This window comes from Triturus cristatus, chromosome 3_2 (assembly GCF_964204655.1).
Source record: "Triturus cristatus chromosome 3_2, aTriCri1.1, whole genome shotgun sequence".
In the NCBI taxonomy this organism is placed as follows: domain Eukaryota; kingdom Metazoa; phylum Chordata; class Amphibia; order Caudata; family Salamandridae; genus Triturus; species Triturus cristatus.
In genome coordinates this window covers 230,755,234-230,775,387 of record NC_140584.1, presented here as the reverse complement: position 1 = coordinate 230,775,387, position 20,154 = coordinate 230,755,234, and the positions used below count along the sequence as shown (strand labels likewise).

At 42.2% G+C, this 20,154-nt stretch overlaps 1 protein-coding gene across 1 annotated transcript in view; it reads left to right on the top strand.

Moving 5' to 3' along the window:
* Positions 1-20,154, top strand: part of LRP1B (LDL receptor related protein 1B) — a 3,634,433-nt gene that overhangs the window by 1,840,106 nt on the left and 1,774,173 nt on the right. Inside the window, exon 22 of the mRNA XM_085647014.1 lies at positions 7,646-7,846. Within this exon, the coding sequence (XP_085503140.1) occupies positions 7,646-7,846 (201 nt within the window). The remainder of the gene's footprint in view (positions 1-7,645; positions 7,847-20,154) is intronic.

The window sequence follows — 20,154 nt, the reverse complement described above, 5'->3', positions numbered from 1 at the left end:
ACCTGGACTTGTGGAAGACCCAGAAGAAGAATTGATGTTGTGCTTTGCTGCAAGGAGTGCCCCTCTGCCACCCTGCTGTGCTACCCTGCTGCCCTCCTGCCAGAGTGAGAAGGATTGAACCTGCATCTTGAACCCAGGACCATCAGAGTGACTCCAATGGCTAGTTGACTGACCTCATGATCAAAGACACAGAGACAAAACAGGCTCCAACAACTTTGAACCCAGTACCAGGACTCTGACAGCTGTGAGTCCTACCCTCCCAAGTGTTGCCACCCCAGTCCTGGACCCTTAGTAGTGGGCCTGAAGGTTCTCTGCCAGCCCAGCTGTGGTCCCAGCATAACCAATGCAGCACGAGACATCACCTTCGGAAACTCTGCATCTGAACTGCAGCACAACACATTGCCTCCAAAAACTCTGCTTCAGAACTGCAGTGCAACACATCCCGATGTAGGTCTTTGCATTGCACGTCCCTTGTTGACAGTATCCTCAGTGATGACACATGATAATGTCAATTTTAAAGATTTAGGTAGAAGTAGCGCCTAAGGGACCACTGAGAGTATCTTGTGGTGCTGGAATCAGACAAAGTCCCATGTAGAGGAGGGAGGAAGTTTTAACTCTGCCGGCAGAATTGGAAAATTACCAGTACATTCTGCCACTCCTGCCTGTGGAATTAATCACCAGCAATCAGCATTACTGATAGTTTCATCAGTGACACATTCTAATGATTATCTCTGAAAGAGGGCGGCAGGGATGGAGGGAGTGGGGAGCCCAAACTGAAAATTCAACAGATGTGCTGCTGACCCCTGGGTGCCAGCGCAGGTGTCCAAGACAGGAGCTACACATAAACAAAGCACTTACACCATGATCAGGAGAGTTCAGTCACTTTGTATTCTGCTTGCTTTACCCTGTGCATACGCCGGTACTGTAGTTATACAATAATGCCCTTTAGTGCCCCGAAGCACCTGCAGCCAGGCCAATGCTTCGGAACTAGCTGATGCTCGATGCATCTTCGATGCAGGACTTCCCAACACAAGCCCCTCATTGATGACATCCTTGATGACGATGCAGGACCTCGCATCACAGTCCCATAGCTTCCTGGAATCGATGCTGTGCGATGCATCTCACTACCAGAGCTTACATTGCCTCGGCTGAACAACGTATCTTTGAAGCAGGATCTCGCAATGCTCCGCATCATGATCTAAGGTACTCTTGTAACTAACTTGGTTCCTGTATTCGGCCCATGCTTCATCATGGTCGGCCTGATTTTGTGACTTTGTCCTGGTCCGTGCGATCAGAAAACCACGGTTGTCGCTTCGGGCTTTTTGTCGCTATTTTACCCTAAAACTTTAACATTTCTACTGATTGGATTTTTGTTGTTGAATAATTTTAATAATTGTACTCTATTATCTCTGAATTTGTGTGGGATTTTTCATGCGCTGTGTTTCACTTTATTACTGCGTGAATTGCTGCATAAATACTACCCTCTCGTAGCTTGGCACAGAGCAGTTAGGCTTAGTTAAGAGGCAATGTGTAAAGTATTTGTGCAACACTTCAAACAGTAGAACAGTGAAAACACAACACAAAAAGATACCACACCTAGTTAGAAAAAGACAGCCTAATTTAATAAACAAAACAAGACCAAAACGTCAAAAATCCAATCAGCTGAACCAAAGCGCTCAATTTTTAAACATTAAACTGAAATGTAGTGCCTAAAAGCATAAAGTGCCAACCAGGGCTATCTGGTCACGCTAGACTAGGTCAAACGCAAAAGTTCACGTGAACTGCGATGGAGCGCAGGCCGAAAACAGGGAGCAGCCTTTGCCCACTGAAACTGTACCTTGGTTCATGATTTCTCATACCTAAGGAAAAATTGTTATCAAACACCCTGTTAAGTAGATTGATTAGCCATCACATTCTTGTCAGCATAACATCCAGCACTGAAACAGGAGCCCAATTTAAACATCACTCAAATTTATTTTCCCAAAAAACCAAGACTTCCCTGAGAATAGAGTAGTGGTTTGTTCATGTGCATTGTTATTTAAAGAAAATATGCTAATTTATTCAAAATGAGCTGGAGAAGGGCACATTTCAAATTATTCTGGGACCTGCATCTTGAGTGCCCAGTGGGGTATGTTATATGTGATATGTATTGCACCCTATGCAATCTTATAACCCAGGGTTCTCAATGTACTGGGTGTGACACATAGCACCAATTCTGAGTTTTGCCCAAAAAATGTGACATAACTTAATTATGTTGGTGATTTCTGGATCAAATACTGCATATTCTGGTATTTACCAGGTCCTTACCCCCTTTTAAATGTCAGCAGGGTTGACCTGCCTTAAACTGAGGATGCAAACTTTATTGCAGTCAATAAATAACTGACTGCATTAAAATCCACCAGGGATTATTACATATCTGAGTACTCATAATTGAGGTTTTACAATTCAAATTTTGACAGACACATACAATATTCAAATTGAAGGTAGAATCAGGATCACGCACAACACTATCCACTATTATCCATCAGACCTTCTTGTTGTTCTATTACCACACCGGGTGTTCATGCACTATATTACTTACCGTCCTTTGATACAAGGTTTTTATTAACACACACTTACTTTTAACATGCTGGGCAAGTCATGGTGTTTGTACTCTTGGACACAAGGGTGTCTCATGAGTTGTAACTATAATTCAGAACACGGGTGACTGGGTAATGTTGCTGATGTGGAATCATAGAATATTTGTTGATGAATTCATAAGTGTATCCTTTTACTTTGTCGATTGGCACCTGAGGAAGGGACTGAAACGTCCCAAAATGCATCGGGTATTTAAATGAATATTGCACTACAGTCTCTTATGAGCTATGAAGCTAAAAGTAGAATTGTTAACATAACAAACAAAAATTGAATCATGTATTGAATGTTTATTTATGTTTATGCTTTTGTTGTGGTTATGACGATGATTAAGACATGACAAATAAGAATTTCATTCACGTATACATGATTATCAGTGTTGAGTATTGCTTTAGAATGACACATTTGGACTAAATGAATGGGTTTGGTCACAACCAAGTGAGCAGTGCACAGTGCACACAAGTTACCTTACTTGTAATAGCACCTCTTTTGATCAAACACTTGGACTGACAGCAAGTGTTGCGCTGTAGCACCACTAAGCAATCAGCTTGCGTTTAAATATTTTGAGAAAGAAAGTATAAATAGGAGAGCTCCTTTAATCCCTTATCTCTACTACCTTTTAGTTACACAGCACCCTTCCCTATGGGCTACCTAGAGCGTACCTTAAGGGTGACCTTTATGTAATAACAGGGGAGTTTGAGGCTTGGCAAAGGGTTTTAAATGGCAAGCGGAAATGGCACTAAACTGCTCAGACAGGCACAGCAGTGGCAGGCTTAAGGCATGTTTGAAGAGCTACTTATGTGCGTGGCACAATCAGTGTTGCAGGCCCACCTGTAGCCTTTAATTTACAGGCCCTGCATATATTGTATACCACTCTTCAAGGGACTGACATTTCCTAAATATACCAGGTGTGGATAAACCAATCTTACCATGTTTGAGGGGAAGCAAATGAACGATCGCACTGGTCAGCAGTGGTAAAGAGCTCAGAGTCCCACAGAAGGAATCAGCACAAAGAGGAGGAGGAAGGGAAAAGGTTTGTGGTGAACCTTCAGAGAAGGCCATTTTCCGAAAGATGCACACTTAATTTGTGTTGCGTATGTCTGGTTCAAATTGACCATGCTAGGAACTCAGATAATAGCAGGGCTCTTGTTATCTTAATGAATGGCAGTGAAAAGTCCATCATAGTTCTTTGCTATTTAAGTTTTAATGCTCTTCTCTAATTTTTCAATTTGATATGTAATTTCACGTCACCCCTTTTTCCTTATTACATTTCAGCATAATATGCTCTTGGATTAAATATCTTTTCACCAATATCATGCAGCGCACAGCAAATATATGGACATATTACAAGAGGATAAAAAATCATGCTCCCAATGCTTTGCATTTTAGGGTGACTTTTCTACTATTGAACTTAGGTTGGCTTCCGATTCTATTTTCTTCCATAGCAACATTTCTGGAATGTTTTTCATACTATCATGGAGACTTTCCAGCATTCCTAGAAGCAACATTTAAAAGGCTAATCTCAGTTGGGTCAAGAATTGCGAGACAGTGCTGTCTAGAATTTTTAATGGGTACCAAACTATTCCCTGCAGTGGAGCAACAATCTACATCTCCCAGCAGCCGGAAATACTGACCATTAAAATCGCCGTCGTATTTATACGTACTAAACATTCACATCTTGAAATTCTATCTCGATCGGTATGTGAGTACAAAATAAAATAATAAATAAAAAATACTCGCTCTAAGAATTAAATAGCACATTCTAGGAGTTATACTGAATGAGGACGCATATATGAACAAACGGAACAAATGTTCTATTATTGTTCATTTCGGCGTTCCTCGGGCCAACCTCTTTCCCATTGGTTTACAGCTAGGGTTACAGGTCGCGTCTGACCAATCCCGTGCGGGGAATTTCCCCGATCACGTGCTGGCACTGACCAATCCCATCGCCCGCTACAAACAATACGGAAGTATAAACTTCCCGACTACCGTAACACGGCGCGAAACGCCGGGGATCGGGTCCTAATAGGTGGCGAAGCGGAGCAGGACTCTTGACGAAGTAAGTCTGGTGCTCTAGGACGAATGTCTTAAATATTGGGTCCCCCATCAGAAAAGGAATCAGCATCAATTACCTTTTATCCTGGTTGCCCTAAACTTAATAAGTTTTTGAAACCATTTCGCTTCATATTTTTCCTGGGGCTTACGTTAGGGTTTGACTACAGAGCTACTCCATTAGCCCTTCCATCCCCTGAGAAACGACTACCATTCGAAGTGCGGGTAAGCGAGTATGCAGGAGCAAAAGATACTTGCACAATTACCCATAGGTGTTAAGAGTCACGCATGTTTTTAATACTGTGTTTTAACACAGATAGGGTGTGAATGAGAGGTGTGTGGGATGATTTTATGAGAGTCTGTTTTCATTGATAGTATCCACGGTTTATTGACTGTTTCTAGATAGAATGCGAGCATAATCGCCACCGCACAATATATCAGACACGCCGATTAACTGTACACAGACATAAGTCTTGAGTGACACACGTGGATATAGCTGCACACTATTATGCCTTTTGACCACCTGGCACATATAGGTGTGGCTCTGGATTCCCAACACGAGTTTGAAACACATAACTATGGAAAAACCATAATGCAAACCGAGTTGTATAAGTTGGATATGTGTTTCTTTGTGTTTTTTTCTTACAGATGGATTTACAACTCAAGACAGATTACTAAATCCGTCTTTCACACAAGGAGTAGCTACTCTACCCTTGTCCATAAATAAAACAGAATAGGGAATTCCCCCTTCTGTATCCCAGGGTGGTCTTATTTGCCCTGAAGAAAGTCCTGGACCTTTATGGCCACGGTGGACTGAAACATGTTGGCACTAGGGTCATAGGACCATAATATTCCTATATATACCCCTACTCATATTATTTTTAATCAACCCAGACAGACCCAAAAATAAAGGGAAACTGGGGATCTGCCTGAGGTTTTTTATCTTATAGCCTCCCTGGTCTGCAACTTCTTCAAAGCGCTCCCAACACTGTGGTTGAGCCCACCCCGACTTTTAGGCGTCGGGGTGACCCGATGATGAAGCATGACACCACTAGGGTGTGTGAGGGTACTTAAATCAAAAGGAATTGCTTCCTTGCTCACCTAGTGGTGAAGTTATAAGTTCCCCTGTTCATCAGATAATTCCATCTATAGGTACTATTAATGACCACGGAATGGTCAGTTGGAATAAAATTATTGTGTAACTAATCTCAGTTGGCAACAAAAAGCCATGTTTTGTATTTCCCAGTCTGAAAATACAAACAGATTGTAATCAAAATGCATACTTTATTTTTGCTGAAGTGTATGAACGACATTTCCACATTAACAGTTTCATAAACTGAGCCACTTTTTAATTTGTAACATCATAGACAACAGGGGTATGCCTAGTTGGATTACTTGCAAATCAAAACCTAATTGTCAAAATGCCCTGCCAACTATGTTTATCCTGAATAGGCCTACAATTGTTCGTGTTTCACCATCTCAATCAAACTATTAACAATTATAGTCAGAAAAACCTTACAGTTGGGAATGAAACATGGAGTACAAGGTTATTGACTGTATACATATGTTGGTCTTATTAATCCTTATTGACTACACTGCAATAGTGCCTTTGCATATAAGTCATTACGTGGTTGGTCTTAACGTAGTGGTGTCGCAGAGTAACAGTGATGTGCTTTAAATGGGCAGGTACTTTTCGGTACTGAGTGCCTGTACTTCTTTAATTTTCAAGGGAGAGTACCTGCACTTTTAAGCACTTTTAAGCACTGCTGCAGTATACTCAATGGGAGAGTCCTGGCACTTGTCAGAAGCTAACAGATATTCTTAATAGTGAATACAGGCACCTCTAAATTTCCATTTAATGCTCTAGGAGTAGGGAATTAAGTTCAGTGTTATTGAACAACACAGCCGTGTGAAATAATGTCTGAAATAACATTCTGGAAATAAACCAAATACATCCACTTGGTTGTATTGTCTAGTGAAATAAAATCTATACTGTACATAGCTTGACATTCTTCTTCAGTGAAGCATATCGAATAAAATAATACAAAGGCTTTACCAGGTGTTGGTTCACAGGAGAATGGCAGTGAGGGAAGTTTCATGGTTATTTAAAAGCCTGTAACGAGTCCTTCTGTGACTGTGTTAACATGCTTTGGTATGCAAACCAGGGCACAGATTTACGAAGCCCTTGCATATCCTTTGCATCGTGCAAGGCAATGCAAGGGATTCAGTGATATTTATTAAGTCATGCAAAGCCACATTGTACGGCTCTGCATAAACCTGGAGTAATGCAAGACAGCTCAAGTCGTGGCCTTGTGTTATTCTTCCCTGGGCAGGTGTTCCATGGGTGGGGCGTGAGTGTACCCACTCATCCAACCATAGATTTCAGAGCATACCCAGGTTTAATAATACTAGTAAAACTAGGAATGCATCAAACTACTAAGATTTCCCAGGTGAGGCATCATGAGGAGAAATATGCCCTGCAGCACACATTGAAATAGAAAACACTTGCATCAGCGTAGCCAACTTGTTTCGTCTCCTTTCACGAGACTTCTTCAGGGCTTGATTTTTTAGTTGTATTGTTCGATATCAGACAACCATTGATTTGCATTTACAAGGTACCTTAGATGTTCTAATCGCAATCTTTGGTTTAACAATAGGAAATTTCAGTGACCAAATGATAGTATCCTGCATGGACTATGTCATCCTTTAATCTGATTCAGTTTGCGGTGTATGTCCACCATCTCCTAGCCCGGAGATAGTGGACATACACCGTTAACTGAATGTGCCAGAGTAGTGAGAGAGTAGGAATGCTCCATGTCTTAGTAGATGTGGAACATTCCTGCCCTCTCTTTGTCATTTGTTTTGCTGAGACTTGCTGAGACTTTTTCGTCCAACTTCCCCCAAGTGTCCCTATGTTTCAGACTCATAAATAATGTATTGTCATGTTTGTATTCCACAGGGCGGTGTATCAGCAAAGCTTGGGTTTGTGATGGAGATATTGATTGTGAGGACCGCTCGGATGAGGATAACTGTGAAGGTTTTACATGTGGACCACCGAAGTACCCGTGTGCTAATGATAGCTCCATCTGCCTGCACCCCGACAGTCTCTGCAATGGAAAAGATGACTGCCCCGATGGATCAGATGAAGGAGTCATTTGTGGTATTTCACTTTCAAAAATACTATTAACTTGTTTCCTGAGATTTCTAAATTGCAGTTGCCTTCTATCTGCATTGAGTTTCTTAAGTGAGCACATTTAAAGTTTTTACTTCGATTTGATCAGTAGGACACTCCATCGTCAATTGGCCGGTAAATTCACAGATAGTCCTGACAATCTATTTCGTTTTTAATTGCATCTTACGCCCTGCATCAGTAGTACTTTTGCACAGATGGTTTCAAATTGTCTTGGTAGATTAAGCTTAATATGAAATTTAAACAAGTTTCTCAGTAAACATTGAAGCAAAATGTAAGTAGCGTGCTGTTAAAAATAAAGACGCCAGATGAAGTGCTTTGTTTCATCAAGTGGCTGTAGTTCTTTTACTTCCAGTAGATGCTAAGTGATAAATTCAATTTCCTCCTGAGTGCACATGCAAATAACCAAATGAGCCCTGAAATACCTGATTTTCAAGGGAACAGGAAACTACTGCAAACCATAAGTAAGAAATATCCTTTCAAAGTGTTCAACAGAGTCTATTGAACAACCAACACATTTCACTGATCATGGTTCTGTTATTTGTGAATTCCTATTTCTCTGCTATTTATCACTCTCCACTGAAGTTATTTCATTGGCTGTTAAAGAATCCAACATCAGTCACCGCTATCAACACCAGCCTTCCATAAATATCCATTTTCTTGGCAAAGGTTGTGCCTCATGCCCTAGAGGAAACAAGTTCATCAAGCAATTCATATTCACAGTCCATGAAACTGACATATTCACCTAACAGAAGGACAAGTACATTCACTCTTGTGGCAACACAACATGTCAAAACATAATTTTCAAGGCACCTGTACCAATGAGAGCAAGGACGCTATATAGATATATACAAAATAACATAGCATAAGTGTGGTGTCCCCAGTTTTCAGTGTTCATTTGCAGAGAATTACAGTTAATATTTATTCAAAAATTCCTAAAATCGAGGAATCAGGATGTTTATGCACTTTGGCACCACAAAAATATGCGGCAAACTGTGTTTTCCCTGTGCTTACAAATAAATTATGCCTTTAATAGAATGTATGTATTGAAGTTCCTCTTCGCAATAGACTATCTCAGTCAGAACCTTTCTATCAGGAATATAGCACAGAGGTAACACAGTGATCTTAAGTACAGACACTGATCACAGGGGATGATGGTCAAATCAGCTGTTCCAGAAATGGGGGCAGAGTGGAGAGGCACATAAGGTTTCTTTTGTTACAAAGTCATTACTGATCCACACAACCATTCTTATTTATATACTTGAATGTGTTGCACCTTGCTTTGTTATTATATTACAGCATTTCCAGTCAAACCAATAGAAATATTTGGCCCCATTCACAAAGGTAAATTTGGTGACAAACTAAGTTTAGTTTAAAAGTTACTTAACCCAGCTAGTAATTCACAAAAACATTCATGTCAGGCATACACTAACACTAATTTAATTGTGTGAAGATCTCCATCGCAAATGCAGAGTTCTTCACACCAGTAAATCTCATCCAAGGGTTGGCAAGTCTGTGTTTCAAGGAGTGGTTAGCTCAGGGGTGACCGCTCCATTAGAGTGGAGGAGCACCACCCCCGCCACCACCAGCAAATAAGACGATAATAAAACAAGTCTTAAACCTGTTTTATTATAATTTTATTTCAAACCCATAGACCCACCCCCAGGACTTTCACGAGTTTTGGAAGTGGGTCCAGGGGATGACACTGCTGGTGGGGGAGTGGTGGGCACTCCCTTCACTGCACATGAGGTGTTTGGATGGCCGTCTCAGGCTGGCCAAAAACTTATGCGCAGTGATGCACTCTCCAGCCCCAGCTGTATTGCTGGGGCTGGAGAGAGCAGGCACAGGCTCCCAGTCTGCCTGGGAGAACAAGTTGCCAGCATTCAGGCAAACCCTGAAGCTGCTCTCATGCGAGAGCAGCTTCAGGATTCGTCACAGGGCAGGCTGGGAGTCTGTGCCCAGGGCCAGAAGCAGGAAGAGCACGATGCGGGGAGACAGCAGTGGCTGAAGCGAACCCTCCCACCTCCCTCTGCTGGCCGGTCTGTCCCTCCACTTTGCCAGGGGACGGACCACTACTGGGTTAGCCCTGGACATTTGTGAACACTCACAGACATGGGTGTGGAAAGTGTTGGAGATTGACTCCAGCCACTAGTTGCAAAACTCCTCTTTCAGGGCAGGAAAGGCAACAGATCACCCCCAGATTTTCTAGAGTATAAGGGAAGACGTTTCTCCACAGGGGAAAATATATTACATGTGTCCAAAAAATATGTGTGCATTTGCTCAGGGGATCCTATTCACCCTGCGTGGTTGGAGTTCTCCACAATGGATAACTCTGCACAGCAGGAAAAGATTTCAAGACGGGAATTACAGATGACTTTCCCGGGAATTCGAATGGAAACCTGTGCCTGGTGTCTATGCAAATTCCTGTGAATATGTGAGAATTAAAGATAACTGGAAATGAACAAGTGTACCCTTATGCCTCTCTTTTGAGTTTGTCAATGTTACTAGCACACAGTAACTGCTCTTACATACATCTGTGATATGAATGGTGTATTACCTGCAATTCTTTTTGGGTGGATCTTTCTCTGAAACTTTACATTTATACTGTGTAATAAGGAAACTATAATAGAAAAATGCCTCTATTCTGCCTTGTTTTTTCTTGGAGTGCACTGCTGTAGTTCAACGGGGCTGACGGTATGTTTCTCGAATTCTGACAAAAATATCCAGATTTGAAACAAGCCTCCACTGTGGGCATTTAAACACGGTCGGCAGAGACTGTCTAGGCCACATATTTCTATTGTATTTCCTGAACTCTGGTTGCACATTTATCTACAAAACAGTTTCTGGAAAACGCTCACCTCTGAGGGAGAAGGATAGCAATTATTCCCCTGGGGGATTGCTGAACAAATGTCCCCTGCCCAGCAGCAGTGACCATTCCAGGTTTTTGTAGCACTCTGACCAGTTCAGGGGATGTCGGGCAGCTGTGATATGAAACTGTGACAGGTGCTACACGTAAGATTACTTTTGGGACCATACATTGTACGATTCTACATCTACAGAGATGTAGTTTTGTTTCCACATGCTGTGCTGCATTTGACCTCAAATACCTGTTCCCTGGTGACATTCTGAATACCGATCATCCTTCAAGGAAGTCATTAAACGGTGTCCTGCCATGTGAAGGAAAGTAGAGGCCCTTCGACCTTCCGCCAGTGAGCAGCTAAACAGGGAGAAAATCAGAGAAATTTGCTAGTCCTGATTTCTGTTGCATATTGTGAACGCTTTAGATGGGAGCTCTGCTTGGAGACCATTGGTTAACCTCTTGATAGAAAATTACACACAGAAAAATAGCAGGATCCTAGTCATGCCTTGACTCAAAAACCATTAGATAAGAGGAAAAAAAGAACTTCCTTGTATTGTGCCTTCCCTTACCTTGCAAAAAGTGGACATGTTTAATAAATCACTAAAACCAACATTTAACTAAAGTAAACACACCCTGACACATTGCAGTGCACAAAATAAAATCACTTCCTGCTCCATGGAGCCCTCTGAGGCTTAGAATGAAGTCAGTTATGTCTGTTTCTGACCTGTGAGGTATCGTCGCCTCACACCAATTCACACCCCTACCCTAGGACTTCAAGTTAACATAAATGATCAGTTCTTGCTATAGTAAAGACTGTCCTATTGTCCATCGTGCACCTAAATTATTTACTAGAGATATGCTGGATGAAGAGGAATTACTCTTTAGACAAGATGGCCCCTATCGGGCTCCTTATCTTCTTTTGGCAGGTACGGTCGCATACTGAAGTTTGCAACCACATATTATTGTTTAATGAACACTCCCTTAACCACAGCTTTTGCTGTTGCTGTTTGTGATTCACCCCACTTTTACACCATGGGTCTTCCCTGGAGTTAAGCTATCTTAAAAATATTGTATTTGTTCTTGAGCACATATTTATTGTGTTTTCTGAAACCTCACCTCTGGAAGTGAGTAGACATATTCAGTTCTAAACAGGGCAGACATGAACATTCTTGTCTTTAAAGCAGGGGCCTCATTTCTAAAATATAAAAAATGCTTAAAATAATAAAATGTATTTATTTATTAACATATTGCCCAAGTATTCACAATTGTAAAGATTCAGTGTCTGCCTCCACTTACTGTGCTTTGGCCACATCATGTGGCAAAATAAGGCAACAACGGACATTATAAACATTGATGGTTATTGGCTGAAACAGAATCTACGTGAGAAACTAGATTATTAATTTAAAAAAGTAAGAGCCCCACTTAAATAATGAACACAGTCACTGTCGGGGTGACAAAAGTGCTTAAGCATCCGGTAGCATGGCACAAAAGCAGTCAGGCTTAACTTAGAGGCAACGTGTAAAGTTGTTATGCAGTCCGCAAAAAGTAATAAAGTGAAAACACAACACAAGAAAAAACGCTAACCAATTTGGAAAAATCGAGTAAAAATGTAATAAATAAAATGACATCAAAACAACAAAAATCCAATCAGTAGTAGTGATGATTATTTTTAAATTCTAGGTGAAAATAACACACAAAACCACAAAGCACCATTCACCATTATCTGGCCATGCTGGATCAGGTCAACATCACAAGTTAAGCATGACCGAGATGGAAGACATTTCGGATATAGGGACCAGGTTTGTTTCAGTGAAGAGTTTACATTTTAGCAGTCCAAGTCCAGGTGGGGAGCTTCAGCTGGAGCTTCGCATTAGTCGGAGCCATAAGGTGTTTTATTGTTGACGCAAAGGAGCAGGTACCCACTGGGGCTTCATATTGGTGGTTGATGTGGGTGGTCACTGTGTGGAAGAAGAGCAAGTGGCGTCGGCTGGAGACAGGGCAGTTATTGCTGACACAGATGGCCCCAGCTGACACAAAGAGCAGGTTACCGCGGATGGTTATTTCTTGGTGGATGAGTCCGCTTGTGGTTGCGAGGTCTAGATTTAAACCTGGAGTACTTTTTTAAGGCAGGTGGAGTATACTCTGATGCCAGCCTAGAGTTCAAGATGGAGGGCACGTTTTTGGGATCAGGACTCGAACCAGCAGAGGCCATCAGCAGAGATCAGGTAGGTACAGGTGGTGCTGGCCAGCTGGACAGTTGTAAAGAGTCCTCTGAAATCTTGCCATGTCCCTGTAAGTCAAGCATTAGGTTAGTCAACTCACTCTTGAGTCACTTCTAGGGATTGTTGGTTCAAAGCAAGCAGTCCAAACTTCTTTCTTCAGACAGCAGGACACTCTTTCTTCTGAACCTTCCACTGGTCCAAGAGTGTTCCGATAAGAGGTTTTGAGGATATATGTTTTATACCCAGTGCCAACCTGTGGATGGGGGATGCCCCCTTTGCATAACCTTCCGCATATCCTGAATTTTACCCCAATATGTTTAGGAGGACCAAGCAGGCACTGTGATATGCAATTGTTGTTGGTAGGGCAAACAGCCCTTAGAAGTCAAGAAGGGGGTGAACATAGCACTGAGTCTACCCTTTGGATCTCAGGAGTATAACCCCTGTTCAAGAGAAGAACACCGTGCTGCTCACCCAACCCCCTTTTGACACCATGTCTGGAAGGAATACACAACACACTACAGGAGAGTCATTTACAGTCATGTGACCCTGGACAACGGAAGAAAGGCACATTTGGTTAAAGCAGACAATTGCCAACTTTCTAAAAGTGGTATTTTGAAACTATTAGCTTTAAATTTGAATTTACCATTAAAAAGGATTGTGGAAGAAGCATTTCTCTATCTGTTCCCGCACTGATGTTATCTCTTATTAAATGTAATAAGGTATCCCAGTGTTAGTCTAAGGGAGAGATAGCCTTTCCGCAGTGAAAAATGATTGTAAGAGTTTTTCATAAAATGCACTCTGCCCTGTCAGCCTTTAGAGCCTACGTTAAGGGTGACTTATAAGTATTAAAAAGGAAGGTGTAGGCCTGGCAAAGGGTTATTTATTATAGTTTAAAACTGCACTACCGCTTCAGTGGCAGGCCTGAGGCATGTTGTACTTTAGCGGTTGACACAACAGGCTCAGGTACATGCAGCACCATTTACTAGGGATTTATAAGAACATTTACTATGCAAAGTATGTGTATACCAATTTTACCATGTTTCAGGCAAAGAACATAAGCTCTTTACCATTGGCTAGCAGGGGTACAGTGTACAGTGTCCTAATGCCAACAAAAATGATCTTAGCAAAAATACAGGAGTAAAGGCAACAAGTCTGGGAGAATATCATGCCAAGGACGTCCGGACTTACAAGAACATTTTTAAATAGTGGTTCCAATCTGTCTTTCTCAGGTAAAACCAAAATCTGGATACCTTCCATAATGGTCACAGCAGGGGTAATAAAGCTACCAGCAGATCTCTTGTGTTCACCTATCAGTCTGCACAAATATGGGTTTTATTGTGTCACTAATCTGTCTAGCATTCTCAACATAGCCACATACATATTATTGGGACTTGAATCATTCTTTTGTTTACTATGCACACATTCATTTTTTATTTTTAAATAGTATAGACCAATTTGTACTTCAGCCATTGCAGTGGGTAAACACGTGTGTAGATTAGCAGGTTAGTGGTGCAAAACTATAGTAATCAGGTGTAGTCTTGCTGACAATAGACTGGCTGTTGTGTCTGACATTGCTTCAGTTAGGGAGTTAGATAAATCATTACAGGTTGGCAGAGATCAGGAGGAGAGGGTGGGTCAACAGGTGACATCAGATCATGCAACATCATTCAAGGATTCAGTGTAATGTACAGAATGTGCCCCTAGTGTACCACTATCAAATATTACACCACAATACTACTGATATGAAATGGTTTGTTCTCGATGTTTTGACAGGTATCACTAGAAACCATGATGTGGATTGTCTACTCATGTTAAAAGAAAACAGATGGATTTGGCGCTTTGACTCAGTCTCCAAGGGCTTTAACAAACGAACAGAATGACAAACTCTAGCTATGTTATCATCATAATAGGATTTCTTGTTACACATGCTGGTCAATGATGCATAGGTATATAACTGTCATATATCCTGTGATATCTGTACTCTCAATGTATTGAGCTTCTGCTTATTGTGAATCATGTGCTTTAACTAGACACGGTTGTGGCTTATTACCTCTATCCAATATGACCAAGCATTTAAGAAGGTTGTTGGTTTAATTTACCCCTTAATAATCTTGATTCTTTTGATCAGACTTGTATTTAAGTAGTTAATTCTCCATGTTGTGCTGACTTCATCCCTTTTTTCATATGGTGGCTTTGACTGCATTTACTATGAGGTGATATTTATTGGATATGGTGGCCGATTTGAATGATCTTTTGTAAATACACCTATTGTAGGCACAATGTATGTGTCTGAGCTGAGTCTCTTTGCACAATTGTATTGTTATACTGAGGTGTGCTACAATATTACCATACTCCTTCTGTTATTGATAAGTGACATTATAAGCGTTATTGATAAGCATTATTATACTTCCCTCTATGATTTCCTTCAATATGTCCACTCGAAAATAAAGGGTCGTTTGCTTAATATGGAGGCCAACTGTATGTTCTCTTATACTTATGGTAGGCACAACATCATTGTTCTCGCTGATACTCCTGGTACTCATTCTGTGTCATACATAGTACTTCTAAAATGTATATCTACATAGAGTGGCATTATATCATTTATGATGTTGACCCACCTTTTTCCTTTTAACTAGTTTTATATACTTCATACATCTTTCAAGATGGCTGCTCATATTGAGGTGATTTTTGCACAATATGGTGCCTGACTTGCACACGCTTTATTAGTCTCTCTCACTATACGCAAAGCATTGCTGACTATGTTTCATGGAGCTTGCACCTCTCCCAATGCAATTATTTCAATACAGAGGTTTTGATGCATTCATATGATGATAGGCGAATGATATCAGCTTTGCTTTTACTATAATATTTCAATGTAAACGCCGAAAGCACATTGCATCACAGTCAACTGCAGCGGCACATCCAGCGGCTATTAATCCGGAAGCTATTACATTAGAAACGCTCAATGCAGCCTTGCTGTCAGCACTTGATACTAAATTAGACCCCATCCTACTTCGGCTTTCTGCGCTGAAAAATAACCTTGCCGCATTGACTGCATCCCTGGCAAGAGACCATGCCCCCCTCGTCACAAGCCCCCCTCTTCCACAGCCTATGACTTTGACCATGATCACCATCCCCAACCTTAGCGGCAGTGGCACGGGTGGTGGAGCTAGAGCAGCGCCTACCACAAAGCAGCTTAGTCCTGTGGCAACTGCATCGTTATCTGACAAAACGGCACCACCAACAAACAGGATTGACTCTCTGGTCCAGACAGACAATAATGGGGGGGGGGAGCATGTTGAACCCTACTTCTTCTCAGTGTCGCCAACCTCTGGGTCTGAAAGCGGGAGGTTTGTCCAGACCTGGTTGTCGGGGGGAAGGAAGGGGATGGAGGGAAAGCACACTCCCTCTGGGATTATATAACCATTCTCCCAGTCTGGGCTATGTTCACCTACCACCGAGTCCACGCCGCTTGTTGTGGTGTTAGCTAATGTTTCACGCCTTGATCCCGGGACTGAGGAAGACTTCTTTCAGTTGAAGAATAAGGTAGTGCATTGGATCAATGCTAACATCGCACCGGGGCCTAGAAAGGAAAATCAAATTCTCATGGTGCGCAGAACACAGTGGGTGGGAAGTGCTAAGAAAACCTGGCCAGGGGACTGTGTCATTATTAATTTTAACAACCCTGTTGTGGTAAACCAAATTTTGAGTACGGTTGTCGAAACAAACTATAGGTGTTGGAACTCAGCAGTCTTGGCCATTCCGCTGGGATATTTTTACAGACCCAGTTTATTTCATTTAGGTCCCCAGTGGGAGTGGCTTTTAGACGTGAACCAGGGGGGTTGAACCGTGGGGGCTATAGGGGTGAGCCTAGCAAATAGGTTTACTCCCCTAAGCTCATTACAAGATTGCGACTGACATTGCGCAGGTTCTTTGGACCATGCAGCACCTATACATCAGGAAAAGACACGACCCCCGGAACAGGTATCCAGGGTGAATGGAGGGTGTAAATATCTTTCCTAGAATATTGCGGGGTTGGCGATTAAAATAGAGGTCCCTGAATGGCTGCCTTTTTTTAAGAGCTTCGATGTGATATGCCTCAAGGAAACTTGGGGTATAGAAAACAGCTATCACTTGGATTGCTATAAGACCCTTTTTGTGCCAGCGATTCCTTCCAGGGTAGGAAGAGCTAAGGGGGGGCTTGTTACCTTTGGCTCACTAGCAGTCCTTTGCATCTCCGAAACTCCACTACATGTTTCCCCAATTTACAGGTGATGTTGTTATCTAGTGGCCAAAACAAACTTCTGCTGTTAAATTTTTATAATGCAGGAGTTGCATATATGGAGGAAGGCTATATTGCGCAGCTGGGGTCTGTTCTTCAGGATATTAATTTGAAAGGTCTGAATCACCATCATATTTTTCTAATAGGGGATTTTAATATTCATACGTGTGGAGATATCAGGCGAGGAGGAGTGGAAGCTATGGGCTGTGCACGACAAGCTGACTTGCATATGGAACACACACAGCAGGGTATTGAACTCAATTCTATCTTGAATGAATTTGATTTAACATCTGATATGAAGAAACTGCCCCTGGGGAAAACTAATATTACTCCTACTTTTATTGGGAGAGGGTGCGAGTCCTTTATTGATTTTGTCTTTGTATCCACCCCTTTTTTTCTCTGGTCATTAATTATTCTGTCCAGGTGAGTGTACACAGTGACCATAATCCTGTTTGCGTTTTATAAGGTTGGTCACAAGCCCGCAGTAACACCAAGGGGGGGGGACCCGAAATAAAAGAGGGAGAAGCCGGAAGAAGCTTAAAGTGGGGGCATATAGTACCAGAGCTATTTCATGAGTCCCTCCAAACTCAGTGTCATAGAGAGTTTGCCATCTGTAATGATGGTGAGGCAAGCACTTCAGACACTATGGACGCATTAGGGGAAATGTCTACTGCTATAGGGAAGTTACTACAGGCCCCAGGTTGGGGCCGCAAGCAGTTAGGCCCAAGAGGCTCTGGGTGCTGGACCGCGGGACCAGGTGGCTGTTAAAGGCCTACAAAGAGCATATAAGGATGCTTTAGCTACCTGTAAGTCTGCCTTAAAAGGGGAGGCATGGTCTGATTTAGTCGAAGCTAGCACATTTCTCAATGGCTCAAAGTTCTGGGGCATTGTTAATAGTCACTTTCTATCTGGGGATAATGGTACCTATTTGGATGCCTACATTACAGAGGACAACTGGGTACACCATTTTGAGGGCATTTTTAGGTCGGATATCCAGCTAACACAGAGGAAGGAAAGAGAGGGAGGCAATGCTGACCTTGTTTTTACAATGCAGGAGGTGAGGGCTGGTATTCTAGAATTGTCTAAAAATAAGAACCCTGGGCCTGACGGGATCCCCGCTGATCTCTACATCACCCATGTAGACACCTGACACCGGTTCTCACATCTGTCATTAATGCTGCAATCCAGGTTGGTCGCCCGGACTCTTGGGCCTTGTCGATCATTGTCCCGATTTTTAAAAAGGGAGACCGGGACAGTACCCCTTGCTACAGGCCCAATTCTCTTCTGGACTCTGTGGTAAAGCTGGTGGGTCGCATTTTTCTGGGTGGACTTTTATCTTGGGCCGAAGAAAATAACTTTTTAATTGACATTCAATATGGCTTCCGCCCAGGCCGTTCCACCATGGAACAATGTTAAATCTGTACATGGTTCTGACCAAGTATACTTTGGCGCGTTCCAGCACCATATACCTTGCCTTTATGGACCTATCACAAGCGTTTGATTGTGTTAATAGATCTAAGCTATGGCAGTTGATGTATACCATTGGCATTGATAGTAACATTATCTTATTTCTCAAGGACCTTCATCGAGACTCAAGGGCGGCAGTTCCCTATACAAAAGACATGAAAGTGACCCGGCAAATAAACATTAAGAGAGGGGTGCATCAGAGGTGCATACTAAGACCCTTCCTTTTTAACTTATATATTAACTCTCTAGAGAAGCCCCTTTTAGTTACAAAAGCCGATTGTCCTCAGGTAGGCAAGCGCAGTTTGCCAGTCCTACTATATGGGGACGACGCGGTCCTCATGGCGAGGACAGCGAGGGGCCTACAACTTTTATTGAGTTCTTTTACTCACATTATGGAAGACCTGGACCTGATGGTTAATCACTCAAAATCGTTTATTATGCATGTGGGACCTCATACAGCAAAGCAGTTTACCTTTAAGCTAGGATCATCACCAATACCCAAGACTAACGTCTTCCCCTATTTGGGGGTTTTGTTCGATGACTCCTTGAGCTGGTCCCCCTTGCTTACTCGGAAGAAAGGGGAACTAGTGAAATCTTCTGCAGCTGTTTTTACCTTTGCCACCAGAGTGGGTGGGAAACCAATAGGGGCACTCTTGAAGGTTTACCAAGCAAAATGTATTTCATAGGCCAGTTATGGGAGTGAGATCTGGGGCCATATTGGGGTCGGGCCCTGCAAATCACAGAAAACTCTTTCCTGCGACGGGTCCTTTCTGTGACGCAAAGTATTTCTTCGTACATTGTGCGTGAAGAACTTGGGATGCCTTTCCTCTCAGATGAATTGGCTTTTCGTCCCCTGGCATTATGGCTCAGGATTTGGGCCAAGCAGGAAAATACACTTAGCAAACACATCTTAAAAGACTGTCTGTCACTTGACCATCTTTCGCGTATTCGATGGCTTCAGTACATAAGAGTAGTCCTTTTGAGGCTAGGCAGAGCACAACTATTCACTAATCCGGAGAGTATATGTAAGAGGGACTATGCATGGGCTAATGAGTGTTTTTTATGAAGGAGCCGTTGCGAAAGAGAGGAAGTGGAGCTGTGCGAGTCCAGTGTGCATAGGCACATTATGTTAAAAACGGTGCCAACCACAGAACCATATCTTTTAGGGCTCAAAGGTATTTATGATCAATTTTCATTGATGAGGTTTCGGCTTGATCTTTTCCACTATCTCCTGGCTCAACCGCGTGGCTCCCACAGAGGTCAGTGTCTCATGCCCTGTGGCTGTGACAGAGAGTCTCCTCAGGACATGATGCACTTTTTAATGTTCTACAGTTTTTATGATCTTCCCAGAAAATTATTTACTATCCCTATCCTTAAAAAGGCTGGTTTCAGGAGGGTTAAACCAGCTTTTATCTTTTTACAACTTCTTTCTACAGATAATGTTTTG